This window comes from Narcine bancroftii, unplaced genomic scaffold, assembly GCF_036971445.1.
Source record: "Narcine bancroftii isolate sNarBan1 unplaced genomic scaffold, sNarBan1.hap1 Scaffold_296, whole genome shotgun sequence".
In the NCBI taxonomy this organism is placed as follows: Eukaryota; Metazoa; Chordata; class Chondrichthyes; order Torpediniformes; family Narcinidae; genus Narcine; species Narcine bancroftii.
This window is the reverse complement of record NW_027212032.1, coordinates 136,165-151,152: the sequence shown is the minus strand read 5'-3', so window position 1 is coordinate 151,152 and position 14,988 is coordinate 136,165. Positions and strand designations below refer to the sequence as shown.

Genomic DNA, 14,988 nt, shown 5'->3' with positions numbered 1-14,988 from the left:
AAGGAGGACCTCCAAGCTTAATTTATGGAGCTCGTGTATGGCACATCATTGTTGGTCCCAGGGGAGTTCGTCCCCTACCATTCCAACACCAACGATGATCCCAAGGAACTGTTGAACAGGCGAAAGGAATTGACACAAAGAACACTCTTCCTTTGTGCCTGAAGACCTCAAAAACTGCAAATATCTTCATCCATAGAGGAACACATGGTCAACCTTTCCAGGCGCCTTACGAAGGACCTTTCAGGAATCTCAGACAAACCAGGTTGTCCTGTATTTTGGACATTGGAGGGAAGCCACAGTCTTTCACCACTGACAGGCTTAAACCAGCTCATGTGGACAAGTCTTCCCCATTGGAGCAGCCAACAGTCTGTCGCAGGGGTCGACCATCTAAAAAACAGACAAACCTTTCTGCCGGTTCTGGGGGGGGTGTGCTGAAGAGCTATGGCAGCACAACAACCCCCACAAGGCATCGAACTGGCCAGGTGACATCAGTGTGTGATGACATCAGCACGTGTCGAGTGCGTGATTTGGGCTTTTAAAAGGTTGTGCGGGTGATGAAGAGTAAATCTGTTTGATTCACTCTAAAAAGTGCCTTGTATGGTTATTTCTTTATGTCCACTGCAATTCCAGTGCCCATAGTATATTAAAAATAAGTAAATTATTTTCAATTGAATAGTAAAATTATACTGGACACCATATTTGTCCCTGTAAAAGAACCAACACCAAAGTGACATTACCAGTGTTTACATTACACCAGCTGGGAACGTTTGATGCATGGGAGGTAACTAACAGTATTTTTCCATTGAAATGTATTGGCTAAAAGTTAAGTAACCAAGACTGTGTGGTTAGTAGTCCTTAACAGCATCACTCCACTGGTCAGTGGGTTGGTTAGTAAAGGACTATTGGGGCAATAAGTTCTCAGTGGTAAGGGCAAGTCTTAGGATTGGGGTAACAGCCAGTATAGCTCAAAACCTACATTTTAAGTGCAATTTCTGAGGGGCCGGCGGCATCGCTTTATATGCTGACATATACGGTAAGTTATTATTGAAGCCTTGGCAAGCTGTTGTAGTACATCTGGTAAATAAAACAACGTTCCGGGTACAATGATGGGGGAGATTCACTACAATGTTGAGGGATCTGAAAGGGCTTGAGTAGAGGCTGGTGAGGGTGGGGTGGGGGGGGGATGGGGGAAGAACCTTATAGCAGTATAGAAAATCCGCACTGGCATGAGTACATTGAATGCTCACAGTCTATTTCCCAGGGAGATGATGAGAGGACATGGGTTTCGGGAGAGAGATTTCAGCGGAGATCAAGGGGCAACATTTTCCCTCGCAGGGTGGTCCATGACTGGAACAAGTTGCCAGAGGCAACTGCAACAGTAGGTACAATAACAATGTTCCAAAGTACTCATCCCTTGATGAAGGGCTCAAGGCCGAAACATTGATTCTGTATCTTTATCTTTGCTGTACAAAGGGCACTGTTTGACCTGCTGAGTGTCTCCAGCGTCGTGTTTTCACTTCAACCAAGGGGTCTGCAGATTTTTGTGTTTTACTTATGTTCCAAAGGCATTTGGACAGATACGTAGATGGCAAGGATTTAGGAGGAGAGGGACCACATGACACTAGCCCAGAATGTCAACTTGGTCAGCAGGGACAAGTTGGACTGAAGGGCATGTTCTGTGCTGTATGACTCAAAGTGGAGAGGGCGTTAATTACATCGATTACTCTGGCCTGGATGGGCTGGTCTTCTTGAAGAGTTGCAATGTGAATATTCACACTGAAATGGTGACCAAGAAGGTAAGCGGGTTAGAATCATCTCATGATTTAACTATGCTCACATTTATATACCCAAGAAATATTGACAGAAAGTTTGACGACAAACATTTATAAATGACTGCTTCGTAGTGTGCTAGGGTTCTGTGATTTTGCAGAAGTTACAACAGTGATTTGAGCTGCAGAGGAAGATAAATTGTGCCTCTTCTTTCCCAATCTTCCTTTGCAGCACATCTCCAGGGTGCCAGAGAGATCTGCAGGAGATGATCGCCATTCATTGATTTCTCCAATAAATGGTCAAGGCAAGCAGTCCCAAGGGTAATCGGAGCGGAGCTCAGAGAGGGAAGAGGCGAGGGGGATTGAAATGACCATAGGTTTAGAGGGAAAGTCGTGGTGAAGGTGAGGAGGTCTTGTCCCATCACTTCGGCCCGCTCACCGCGCTGCATTCGTGCTCCTCCATCTCTCGCCGGTATCGATCGCTCTGGTAGGTGCCCTCGTTGGCGGTCTTCATCTTCTGCCTGACCTTCAGCTGTTTCAGTCTGTTCTTGTCCACCTCCCGCTTGGCAAGGAGGAAGGCAATGATACCAGATGGGAGGCCAATTAACCTGCAAAACAAATGAAGGGGAATTAACGTCTGCCAATGGCAAAGGTGGCGTGACACCAAATACAGGCAGAACGAAACGACATGTCATGGGAGCAACCACATCACCATGACTGACCAATCAGTGTGCGCCCCCTCACTGTGACTGACCAATCAGTGTGCATCCCCTCACCATGAATGACCAATCGGTGTGTAGCCCCCTCACTGTGACTGACTAATTGATGTACATCCCCTCTCCTTGACTGACCAATCAGTGTGCACCCCCTCACTGTGACTGACTGCGCCATCAATGCATTACCCCAGCATGAGTATAATTGATAAATATGAATTAATTAATCCTCAACACCACAGGAAAACTGGGGGAAGAGCTGGACACATTCCCAAAAGTATAATTTGTTGCAGGAATTCAATTAAAGCAAATGATTTAATGCAATTCACAAACATTCTGGTGAAACTCAGCAGGTCACACAGTGCTCAGAGAAAGCAAAGGGTAACCAACATTTCAAGCCTGAGCCCTTCATCAAGGTATGAGTAAAGAGGAGGCAGGCATCTGAATAAAAAGGTGGGGGGAAGAAGGGCAAGGGGAAGAATACAGGCCAATAGGCAAGATGTCATAGGGGATATGGGTGGGAGGGTAGAAATGCTGAGCTGATGGGGGAGGGGTTAGCTCTCTAAGAGGAAGGGGTGGGGGAGTTGGAGGAAATGATACAGAGGGATGTTAATGATACAGTGGATGTTAATGCTATCTGGTTGGACAGAGCCCAGTTTGCAGGTAGCCTCAGTTTGGCAGTGTACGAGGCTATGGACAGATATGTTAGTGTGGCAATGGGCTGTAGATTTAAAATTGTTGGCCACTGGGAGATCTCTGTTCTTGCAGGGGATAGTGTGAAGGTGTTCAACAAAACAATCTCCCAGTCTATCTGATGTAGAGGAGACCACAACGGAGCACTGGATGAAGTAGACGACCCCTGCAGATTTACAAGTGACTTCACTTGTAAGGACTGTTTGGGGCCCTGAATGCTGGTGAGGGAGGAGGTGTGGCCGCACGTGGACACAGGGGAAGGTACTAAAGGGGGTGATTAGTGGGAAGGGAGGAGTGTACAAGGGAGTGGTCCCTGCGGAAGGCAGAGAGGGGAGGAGAGGGGAAGACGTAAAACACAAATGTCTGCAGACACCGTGGTTGAAGTAAAAACCATGCTGGAGAAACTCAGCAGGTCAAACAGTGTGTCCTTTATAGAGCTCGCACCCTTCATCAAGGTATGTGCAAAATGCCTGCAGATACTTCAACAGGCTGGTGGGGTGGTAGGTGAAGACAGGGGGAATCCTGTCCTTGTTGCCTCTAGGGGGAGAGGGAGCCAGGGCAGATATGTGGGATATAGAGATGCAGTTAAGGGCTGAGTTGATAGTAGCAGCCTCATTTTTTGAAGGAGGACACAGTGGATGATCTGGTATGGAAGAGGTATAGTCAAGGTAACTGTGGGAGTTGGCTGGTTTGTAGAGAGTTGTCTCTCGAGATAGAGATTGAGAAAGGGAAAGTGTTGCTAGAGATGGACCAAGTGAATTTAAAGTCAGGGTGGAAGTTGGCAGCAAAGAGGATGAAGTCAACGAGGCAGAACCAAAGTACAGTATATTACATCTCCGATTATCTGAAATGGTCGGGACTGGGGTTATTTTGGAGAACTGGCCATTTAAAAAAAAACAGCCCAGTAGCAACAGCAAATCATTTGTAACAGTGTTTAAACAACAACAAGCAACAAGGGAAGGCTTTTTAAACATGAAATAATGTTTTAATTTTCACCAAAAACCAACCTGAACAAAATAAGATAAATCCAGCTCAAAAACTAGAAATTCTACTCAGAGGCTTTTTCCAAATTTTTTTCAACCTCTGAGGTCAGTTCTCAACTTCAAAAAATTTTGAATAACTAAGGATTTCTGATGGTTTCGGACATCCTCGTTTATCCAAATTTTGAATAACTAAGGATTTCTGACGGTTTCGGACATCCTCGTTTATCCAAATTTTGAATAACTAAGGATTTCTGACGGTTTCGGATATCCTCGTTTATCCAAATTTTGAATAAATAAGGATTTCTGATGGTTTCGGATATCCTCATTTATCCAAATTTTGAATAACTAAGGATTTCTGATGGTTTCAGATATCCTCGTTTATCCAAATTTTGAATAACTAAGGATTTCTGACGGTTTCGTATATCCTCGTTTATCCAAATTTTGAATAACTAAGGATTTCTGACGGTTTCGGATATCCTCGTTTATCCAAATTTTGAATAACTAAGGATTTCTGACGGTTTCGGACATCCTCGTTTATCCAAATTTTGAATAACTAAGGATTTCTGACGGTTTCGGATATCCTCATTTATCCAAATTTTGAATAACTAAGGATTTCTGATGGTTTCGGATATCCTCGTTTATCCAAATTTTGAATAACGAAGGATTTCTGACGGTTTCAGATATCCTCGTTTATCCAAATTTTGAATAACTAAGGATTTCTGACGGTTTCGTATATCCTCGTTTATCCAAATTTTGAATAACTAAGGATTTCTGACGGTTTCGGATATCCTCGTTTATCCAAATTTTGAATAACTAAGGATTTCTGACGGTTTCGGACATCCTCGTTTATCCAAATTTTGAATAACTAAGGATTTCTGACGGTTTCGGATATCCTCATTTATCCAAATTTTGAATAACTAAGGATTTCTGATGGTTTCGGATATCCTCGTTTATCCAAATTTTGAATAACGAAGGATTTCTGACGGTTTCAGATATCCTCGTTTATCCAAATTTTGAATAACTAAGGATTTCTGACGGTTTCAGATATCCTCGTTTATCCAAATTTTGAATAACTAAGGATTTCTGACGGTTTCAGATATCCTCGTTTATCCAAATTTTGAATAACTAAGGATTTCTGACGGTTTCAGATATCCTCGTTTATCCAAATTTTGAATAACTAAGGATTTCTGACAGTTTAGGATATCCTCGTTTATCCAAATTTTGAATAACTAAGGATTTCTGACGGTTTCGGATATCCTCGTTTATCCAAATTTTGAATAACTAAGGATTTCTGACGGTTTCGGACATCCTCGTTTATCCAAATTTTGAATAACTAAGGATTTCTGACGGTTTCGGACATCCTCGTTTATCCAAATTTTGAATAACTAAGGATTTCTGACGGTTTCGGATATCCTCATTTATCCAAATTTTGAATAAATAAGGATTTCTGATGGTTTCGGATATCCTCATTTATCCAAATTTTGAATAACTAAGGATTTCTGATGGTTTCAGATATCCTCGTTTATCCAAATTTTGAATAACTAAGGATTTCTGACGGTTTCAGATATCCTCGTTTATCCAAATTTTGAATAACTAAGGATTTCTGACGGTTTTAGATATCCTTGTTTATCCAAATTTTTCCGAGGCAAAAATTACGTCATTTTGCCTTCAAAGTTTTTCAGATGAATGAGGATTTCTGAAATCCTCAATTATCTGAAATTTTTTTTGGAGCCAAATAGACGTCATTTCTGGGCCCAAAAAATGTAGGATAACTGAGGATTTAGGATATCCTGATTTAAGATAATTGGAGTTGTTCTGTAGTCATCAATGGAGGGGAGGAAGAGTTGAGACTTGCTTGTGTAGACTCGTAGCATGGATTGCTCCACGTAGACAACAAACCTGCAGACAAAGCTGGGATCCATGCAGGTATCCATGGCTACCCTTTGATTTGGCGCGTCTACCACCCCACCAACCTCCACAACCAACACACGGTTCTCCGCGATTTCTGCAACCTTCTACATGATCCCACCACCAGACAAATCTTCCCCTCTCCACCTTCTTCAGAGACCACTCCATCTGTGACTCCCTCGTCCACTCATTCCTTTCCACCAATTGCCCCCTCAATACCCCCCCCTGTGACTGACTCCTCCTCCCTCACCAACATTCAGGACCCCAAGCAGTCCTTCCAAGAGTAGCAAAACTTCCTTTGTGAATCTGCAGGGGTCACCTACTGCCTGAATACACTTCTCCTGCTCTTCACACAGCACCTTTCAGCTGCCCCATCGGGGAAGAGATACAGGAGCAGGCATCACCAGGCTGAGGAACAGCTTCTTCCCAAGGCCAGTGAGAACCCTGAATGACCAAAGGAACTGCTCACCTACCCATCTGAGACTCTCATTTGTACAAAACATTATTTATTTGTACAGATGAAACACTTGTCCTGCATATGTATTGTTTGTCTGTATGTGTGTTATGTCTGGTTGTGTGTCTGTGTGTTTTGCACCGAGACTGGAGAACGCTGTTTCGTCGGGTTGTACTTGTAGAATCAGATGATAAACTTGAATGTGAACTATTTTATCTGACAAAGGGTAAACAAACAGTCCCTCCTCCTGCTGGGCCCTTGCTTATCCCATCCTCACCAGGCCAGCCCAATCTTTCCCATCGGGTTCTTGGCTTTGCGCTGTGGGATGTATGCTGGGCGCTGGGAGAATGGCCCTCCCGGAGGTTCCTCCGCTTGTAACGTTGGTCTGCTGCTACAGTTACAGTGGATGGGTTTAACGCTGTGTGATGGCATGGCGGTGTCCATGCGACCGCTGATGGGTAGGAGTCTACAGGAGGCAGTGCCGGTGCTCTGGGCCAAGTATCTGGACCAACACTCTGTGGAGGAAGCAAAGCACACCATGATTACCAACGACATTGTTCCTGAAAACAAGGTCTTAGATCTAAAGCACACAGTAAATGCTGGAGGAACTCACCCAGTCTCCGTGGGAGGAACAAATATATATTTCAGGCCTGAAACGTCAGTAATACATCTTTACCTCGTATGGACGCTGCTAGACCGGCTGAGTTCCTCCAGCATTTACTGTGTGTATTTACTACAATTACAGCATTCTGCAGACTTCCATGTTTCACTTCAATCTAAAACAAACTGCAGAGGTATAAAGCACGAGTTGCTGTGGTAGGTTGGGTAATTATGTTCAAAGATCCAACAGTACTATATTCTTTATTTCTTTATACAGGTTCAAACTCTCAGTCCTGGCCCTTTGGGATCTCTCCAGTCTTCAGAATCAGAATTTATTGTCACGAACACGTCACAAAATTGTTTTGCGGAAGAATTACAGGTGCAAATATATATAGATGTATATATAAGTAAATGAGTGCAAGAGAAAGTGAGATAGTGTCTGCGGGTCGTTGTCCGTGATGGCGCTGGCCGAGTTCACAACTCTCTATTGTCTTTCTTTGTCCTGTGCATTGGCACCTCCATACCAGGCAGTGATGCAACCAGCAGAATGCTCTCCATGGTACATCTTTAGAAATTTTGGAGAGTCTTTGATGACATACCTAATCTTCTCAACCTCCTCACAAAGTATAGCAGAATACTTTCCTTCCACTACTACTTTGTGCTTTCCACATGCAAGCCAATTCTGAAATCACACAGCCAGGGTTCCATGGATCCCTTGCCTCAAGACTTTCTTAACCAGAATCAGGATTTATTGTCATGAACAAGTTATGAAATTTGGTGTTTTGTGGCAGCGTCACAGTGTAAACATTTATATAAACTACCTTACAACAATTAAAACAAAGTACTGCACCAAAACTAAGGCAGGGTCTTTGGTTCGTTGATTATTCAGGAACCTGATGGCAGCGGGGAAGAGGCTGTCCTTGTGCTGTTTAGTGCTCGTCTTTAGGCTGCTGTACCTTTTTCCCAATGATAGCAGAGTGAAGAGGGCCTGGCCTGGGTGATGGGGGTCTTTGAGGATAGAGGCTGCTTTTTATAAGACACCGCCTCATGTAGGTATCCTCGATGGAGTGTAGTCTGGTGCCTGTGAAATCACTGCTGGAGATTTTTCTTGTCTTTAGTGTTTGCACCTCCATACCAGAGAGTGATGCAACCCAGTCAGAATGCTCTCAACCGTACACATGTAGAAATACTCAAGAGCCTTCAGTGAATCTCCTCAAACACATCACAAAGTATAGCTGTTGGCGAGCCTTTTTTGTGATTGCATCAACATGGAGGCTCCAGGACAGATCCTCGGAGATGTTGACACCCAGGAATTTGAACTTCTTGACCCTCTCCACTACTGACTGGGTCATGCTCTCCTGACTTCCTACTGAAGTCCACAATCATCTCCTTGGTTTTGCTGAAGTTGAGTGCAAGGTTGCTGTTACACCATTCAACTAGTCTTTCATGGGGGATCTTGTCAAATACCTTATAAAATCCATATATTCCACATCTACCACTCTTTCTTCATTAATTTCTTTTGTTACCTCCTCAAAAACTCAATTAGGCTCATTAGGCATGATCTTCCCTTCTCAAAGCCATGCTGTAGATGGGTGCTTGATGTTTAGTATTGATAAGATGGGTTGAAGGGCCTATTTCCCTGCTATCAAACAAAGACCAATTGTTGGTTTAAGAGGACCAGTGAAGATGGGTGCTGGAATGGAGATGCTCCACGTGCCCAAACCTCCTCACTCACCACCATTTGGGGGTGGGGGGGGTCCAGTCCTTCCAAGTGAAGCAACACTTCACTTGTGAATCTGCAGGGGTCATCTACTGCTTCTGATGCTCCTGCTGTGATCTCCTCTACATTGGAGAGACTGGGCAGACTTGGAGATTGCTTTGATGAGCACCTCGGTTCTGCCCACCCCGATAGCGTCATCTCCCAGTGGCCATCCACTTCAATTCCCCATCCCACTCTCTTGCTGACATGGTCTCATGCATGGCCAGACTGATACTTCCTGCAAATTGGAGGGACATTTCATTTTCCGACTGGGCCCCCTTCAACCGATGGCATTAATGTCGACTTCTCTGGCTTTTGTTAAATCCCCCCCTACTCCCTTCACTTATCCCCCTGTCGTCCTCCCCCTGCACTATCTGTCTCCCTTTTCCCTGTCTCCTTTTGCATAGATATAATCAATTCTCACCTCTTCCCTCATCTGGATTCCTCCACCAGCGAGCATTGCCTGTATTCTGAGATTTCTTGTCTTTTGCTCATTTGGCTTATTCCTTGAGGAAGGCCTCTGGCCCGAAACTTCAGCTCTATATATTTGTTAATTATGGACACTGAGAGACCAGCTGAGTTCCTCCAGCATTTCTGTGTTTTTAACTACATGTCTGCAGTCTTTCGTGTTTCACACATTGGAGGGTCGAAGGGCCTGTTTCCCTGCTGTTCTGGCTCTACATCCCTCGGGGTTGATCAGCTGCCAGATTTCAGATTTATTGTCAGAGTACACATGAAATCACATCCAACCCTGAGATTCTTTTCCTGTGGGTGAGGCAGAATGACCATTTATTGGCTGCGCAGAAAAAACCCGCACTCAAAGTGTATACACATAAAGTTAACAAATGTAAACAAACTGACTGTGCAACACAAGAGAGAATAAAAAAATCAATAAAGTGTTGAAGTCAGAATCCTTAAATGAGTCCCTGATTGAGTTTGTCGTTGAGGAGTCAGATGGTGGAGGGGGAGCAGCTGTTCCTGAACCTGGTGGGTGTGAGTCCTGTGGCACCGAGACCTCTTTCCTGATGGCAGCAGCGAGAACAGAGCATGTGCTGGGTGGGGTGGATCCTTGATGATCGCTGCTGCTCTCCGACGGCAACGTTCCCTGTCGATGTTCTCGATGGTGGGGAGGGTTTTGCCTGCGATGTCCTGGGCTGTGTCCACTACCTTTTGCAGGGATTTACGCTCAGGATTATTGGTGTCCCCGGACCGGACCGAGATGCAGCTGGTCAACACACCTCTGTAGAAATTTGCCAGGGTTTCTGGTGTCATATCAAACCTCCGCAAACTCCTGGGGAAGTCGAGGCGCTGACATGTTTTCTCCACAATGCCATTGGTGGGTTGGGTCCAGGAAAGATCCTCTGAGATAGTGACTCCCAGGAGCTTATTGGTCCCCCTCTCCCCCACCAGTCAGTGGATTGATCACCGCTGGCTTTCCCCTCCTCACCCTGACTGTTTGATCTGCTGAGTTTCTCCAGCATTGTATTTGGACTCCGTGCCTGCACTTTCCTGCTTTCGTTCTATTTACCTTTCAGCACCGCGCCACTCCTCCAAGCTGCCGCCATGCCAGTCCTCCTCTATCCCAGCGTGCACCTCCCAGCCGCCGCCATGCCAGTCCTCCTGTATCCCAGCATGCACCTCCAAACCGCCGCCATGACAGTCCTCCACTATCCCAGCGTGCACCTCCCAGCCGCCGCCATGCCAGTCCTCCTGTATCCCAGCATGCACCTCCAAGCCGCCGCCATGCCAGCCCTCCACATCCCAGCGTGCACCTCCAAGCCGCCGCCATGCCAATCCTCCTCTATCCCAGCATGCACCTGCCAGCCGCCGCCATGCCAGTCCTCCTCTATCCCAGCATGCACCTCCAAACCGCCGCCATGACAGTCCTCCACTATCCCAGCGTGCACCTCCCAGCCGCCGCCATGCCAGTCCTCCTGTATCCCAGCATGCACCTCCAAGCCGCCGCCATGCCAGCCCTCCACATCCCAGCGTGCACCTGCCAGCCGCCGCCATGCCAGTCCTCCTCTATCCCAGCATGCACCTCCTTCGCAGACACTTGAGGTAGCTTTACCTCAAAACCGAAGTTTAAAGTGGGTGCTGCAGCCGTTTATCCCACCGAATCCGACAAAGATCGCTGTTAATAATCGGTGGAATTCAGACACAAAGGTTCAGCTGAAAACTACATCTCCCAGCAGTCCAAACGCGGGTGGGGAGGAGACCCGCCCCATCCTGTTGATGATTGGCTGTCATAGGGGGTCGGACTCTCGGATTCTCGGACTGCCATTGGCTGCCGTTGGTGCCATTCATGCCTGGGTGAGGGGTTGTCTCTGTCCGGACATTGGCGCATGCTGAGGGCTGCCTGAAGCGGGTGGGGAAGCGCTGGGTTAGTGCGGCGGGTCAGGGGTCAGGGGTCAGCGGAGGGTCAACTAGTTGGTGAACACTGGGGCAAAATGACGGAACAGGAGCCGAGTCCCCAGGTGGAGCTGCACGAAGGCGAGGAGATCGTGCAGGTGATCGAGCTGAACGAGGGGGAAGGGGCGGCAGGTGAGAACGGGGGGAGGGGAGGGGAGGGGAGAGAGGGTGGGGGTCGGAGGGGGGAGGAGGGGAGGGGGGGAGGTGGAAGGGGTGGGGGGGGAGGGGGGGAGGTGGAGGGGTGGGGGGGAGGTGGGGGGGGAGGTGGAAGGGGTGGGGGGGAGGTGGGAGGGGTGGAGGAGGGGTGGGGGGGAGGTGGAAGGGTGGGGGGGGAGGTGGAAGGGTGGGGGGGGGAGGTGGGAGGGGTGGAGGTGGAGAGGTGGGAGGGGTGGAGGAGGGGTGGGGGGGAGGTGGGAGGGGTGGAGAGGGGTGGGGGGGAGGTGGAAGGGTGGGGGGGGAGGTGGAAGGGTGGGGGGGGAGGTGGGAGGGGTGGGGGGGGGAGGTGGGAGGGGTGGAGGTGGAGAGGTGGGAGGGGTGGAGGAGGGGTGGGGGGGGAGGTGGGAGGGGTGGAGAGGGGGGAGGTGGGAGGGGTGGAGGAGGGGTGGGGGGGAGGGGGGGAGGTGGAGGGGTGGAGAGGTGGGAGGGGTGGAGGAGGGGTGGGGGGGGAGGTGGAAGGGGTGGGGGGGAGGGGGGGAGGTGGAGGGGTGGGGGGGAGGTGGAAGGGATGGGGGGGAGGTGGGAGGGGTGGGGGGGGAGGTGGGAGGGGTGGAGAGGGGGGAGGTGGGAGGGGGGGTGGGGGGAGGGGGGGTGGGGGGAGGGGTGGAGGAGGGGTGGGGGGGAGGTGGAAGGGTGGGGGGGAGGTGGGAGGGGTGGAGGAGGGGTGGGGGGGGAGGTGGAAGGGGTGGGGGGGAGGGGTGGAGGTGGAGGGGTGGGGGGGAGGTGGAAGGGGTGGGGGGGGAGGTGGGAGGGGTGGGGGGGTGGGAGGGGTGGAGAGGGGGGAGGTGGGAGGGGTGGAGAGGTGGGAGGGGTGGAGGAGGGGTGGGAGGGGTGGAGGGGGGGTGGGGGGGAGGTGGGAGAGGGGTGGAGGGGGTAGAGGATAGGGTGTGGGGGCGGGGAATGGGAGGGGGAGGGTATGGGGTGAGAGGGGAGGAATGGGATGGAGGGGGAGGAGGAGTCACAAGGAGCATGGGCGATGTGAAGGGCATGGGGTGGGTGAGGGGCTCGGGGCACAGGAGGGGCTGGAGTGTGAGGGGGGAGAGGAGGGGGCTGACACTTCTTGTGCCAGAAAAAGGGGGGAAAATCTCGTGATCTGGTGCGAGAGGAACATCATGTGTCTCAACGTGGACAAGACGAAGGAGATGATCGTGGACTTCAGGAAGACCAGGAATGACCACCCTCCACCACACATCCACAACTCTGTAGTAGAGAGAGTGGAGAGCACCAAGTTCCTTGGAGTTCACTGAACTAATGACCTAACGTGGACAATTAACGTCTCCTCACTTGCCAGGAAGGTGCCACAGGGATTACACTTCTTGATAAGTCTGAAGTGGGCAAGGCTACGGGCCATCATTATGTCAACCTTCTACAGGAGCTCTAGGGAGAGCACAACGAAGGCTCGCCAGCGGGTCTACTTTGTGAGGTGTCTGAGGAGATTCATTACGTCACTGAAGACTCGTAAACTTCTACAGGAGTTCTGTGGAGAGAATTTTGGCTGGTCGCAATCACTGCCTGGTACAGAGGTGCCAACTCTCAGGAAGAAAATAAACTCCAGAGGGTTAACTCGGCCTGCAACATCACAGGAACCAGACTTCACCCCATCGAGGACATCTACATGAGGCGGTGTCTGAAATAAAAGCAGCCTCTATCCTCAAAGACCCCACGTCCCAGGCCATGCCCTCTTCACTGCTACCGTCGGGAAAGAAGTACAAGAGTCTAAAGACAAGCACTTAACAAGGTGAATTGGATCAGCAAATTTGCAGATGACACTAAGATTGGAGGCGTCGTGGACAGTGAGGAAGATTTTCAAAGCTTGCAGAGGGATCTGGACCAGCTGGGAAACTGGGCCACAAAATGGCTGATGGTTCTGGACCAGCTGGGAAACTGGGCCACAAAATGGCTGATGGAATTTAATGCAGATAAGTGTGAGGTGTTGTACTTTGGAAGAGCAAACCAGGGTAGGACGTACACAATAAATGGTCGGCCATTAATGAGTGCAGAAGACCAATGAGATCTGGGAATACAGATACATCATTCCTTGAAGATGGTGTCGCAGGTGGACGTGGTTGTTAAGAAAGTTTTTGGCATCTTAGCCTTTATAAATCGAAGTATTGAGTGTAGAAGTTGGGATGATATGTTGAAGTTATTCGTCATTGGTGAGACCACATTTAGAATATTATGTGCAGTTCTGATCGCCCAGTAGCAGGAAAAATATCAATAAGATTGAAAGAGAGCAGAGAAAATTTACTAAGATGTTGCTGGGTCTTCAGGAGTTGAGTTATTGGGAAAGATTAAGTAGGTTAGGACTCTACGCCTTGGAATGAAGAAGCATGAGGGGCGACTTGATAGAGGTTTATAAAATTGAGGGGTAAAGACAGAGTAGATGTGAGTAGGATGTTTCCACTTAGATTGGGGGAGATGGGGAGAGGTATTAAGGGAATGTTTTTCATTCAGACAGTGGTGGGAGTGTGGAATGAGCTGTCATCTGATGTCGTGAATGCAGATTCAATCTTGAGTTTTAAAAATAAATTGGATAGATACCTGAATAGGAGTGGTTTGGAAAGTTATGGAATGAGAGCAGGTCAGTAGAACTAGCTAGTTTTATTGGTTGGCACAGACCAGAAGGGTCAAATGGCCTGGTTTTTCTGTCCTGTAGCGTTCAATGGTTCAAATAAAATGATGAATCTGCTGACATTGAGGAGGTTGAAAGGTTTGTTCAGTGGTACAAAAGCCTGAGTCTCAACATGGGCAAGACAAAGGAGATGATTATGGACTTCAGGAGGATGAGGGACCAGTACATAGAACTGGTTCTGTTATAGAGAGTGGGGAGCATCAAGTTTCTTGGCATCCATTTAAAAAACAACGACCTATTCTGGACCCACAACCCCTACACTGCCTAATGAGGTTGAGCAGCACCATGGAATGTGTCGTGGCTGGCTATATCATACTGTGGTATGGTAGCCACAAAGCATCAGATTGGAGGCTGGTTTAGAAGTTGATTAAAGCTACTGAGGTCTCCCTTCCCTCTATCGACAACATCTATGTGGAGCGGTGCTTAAAGAGGGCTCAAAAAATAATTGACAACCCTTACTATCCAGCCCGCAGTGTCTATGAGACACTATCTTCAAGGAAGAGGTGTAGAAGCATAAAAACCAGGTCTATCCAGGCTGAAATGGGGAACTATGTATAAAAAGTTCCATAATTTCCGCATGATCAAACCAAAACATATACAAATAACCTTGAATAAAATCTGGAATGTAAACTTTAATCACATGTGAATTGCTTGATTACAAATTGAAAACTGGAGTACAGGAGCAAAAAAGAAAATGTGTCTTCGTCTTACATTATGGAGGGGGCTGCATAACTGTCATTTGTATGTATAGTGTAACCTCGGGTTGTACATGTACATTCAGATGGCAATAAACTTAAAGTCGATAGAGAATCAGGAAGGCTGCAAAGAACCGAGAAAGAGGATGTGGTG

General features: G+C 48.0%; 2 protein-coding genes across 8 annotated transcripts in view; one reads left to right on the top strand and one right to left on the bottom strand.

Annotated features, from left to right (window-relative positions):
• Positions 1 to 1,868: 1,868 nt before the first annotated feature.
• On the bottom strand, positions 1,869 to 10,894 carry LOC138750892 (uncharacterized). Of its 2 annotated transcripts, XM_069913021.1 has the most exons (3): positions 10,408 to 10,518; positions 6,798 to 7,035; positions 1,869 to 2,377 (listed from the first exon to the last, which is right to left on the bottom strand). In XM_069913021.1, exons 1-3 carry the CDS (start codon positions 10,442 to 10,444, stop codon positions 2,191 to 2,193), a joined length of 462 nt encoding a protein of 153 aa, XP_069769122.1. In that variant the 5' UTR covers positions 10,445 to 10,518; the 3' UTR covers positions 1,869 to 2,190. The 2 variants fall into 2 exon arrangements, with proteins under 2 accessions (XP_069769122.1, XP_069769121.1); XM_069913020.1 differs by lacking the exon at positions 1,869 to 2,377 and having other exon boundaries at positions 6,896 to 7,035; positions 10,408 to 10,894.
• Positions 10,895 to 11,035: 141 nt separating this feature from the next.
• The window catches only part of aamp (angio-associated, migratory cell protein), a 59,716-nt gene continuing 55,763 nt past the window's right edge, over positions 11,036 to 14,988 (top strand). The window contains exon 1 of one of the 6 annotated variants that reach the window (XM_069913006.1): positions 11,036 to 11,423. In XM_069913006.1, the coding sequence (XP_069769107.1) occupies positions 11,330 to 11,423 (94 nt within the window). In that variant the 5' untranslated portion in view covers positions 11,036 to 11,329. The remainder of the gene's footprint in view (positions 11,424 to 14,988) is intronic. The other 5 variants (XM_069913007.1, XM_069913009.1, XM_069913008.1 and 2 more) reach the window with 5 other exon arrangements.

Coding starts and splice junctions, on each gene's coding strand:
- LOC138750892 (XM_069913020.1), bottom strand. CDS start 10,892: ATGGCGGCGGCTGGCAGGTGCACGCTGGGATGTGGAGGGCTGGCATGG. Junction 7,036..10,407: donor GAGTGGCGCGGTGCTGAAAG/GTAAATAGAACG, acceptor CTTCCTCCACAG/AGTGTTGGTCCAGATACTTG.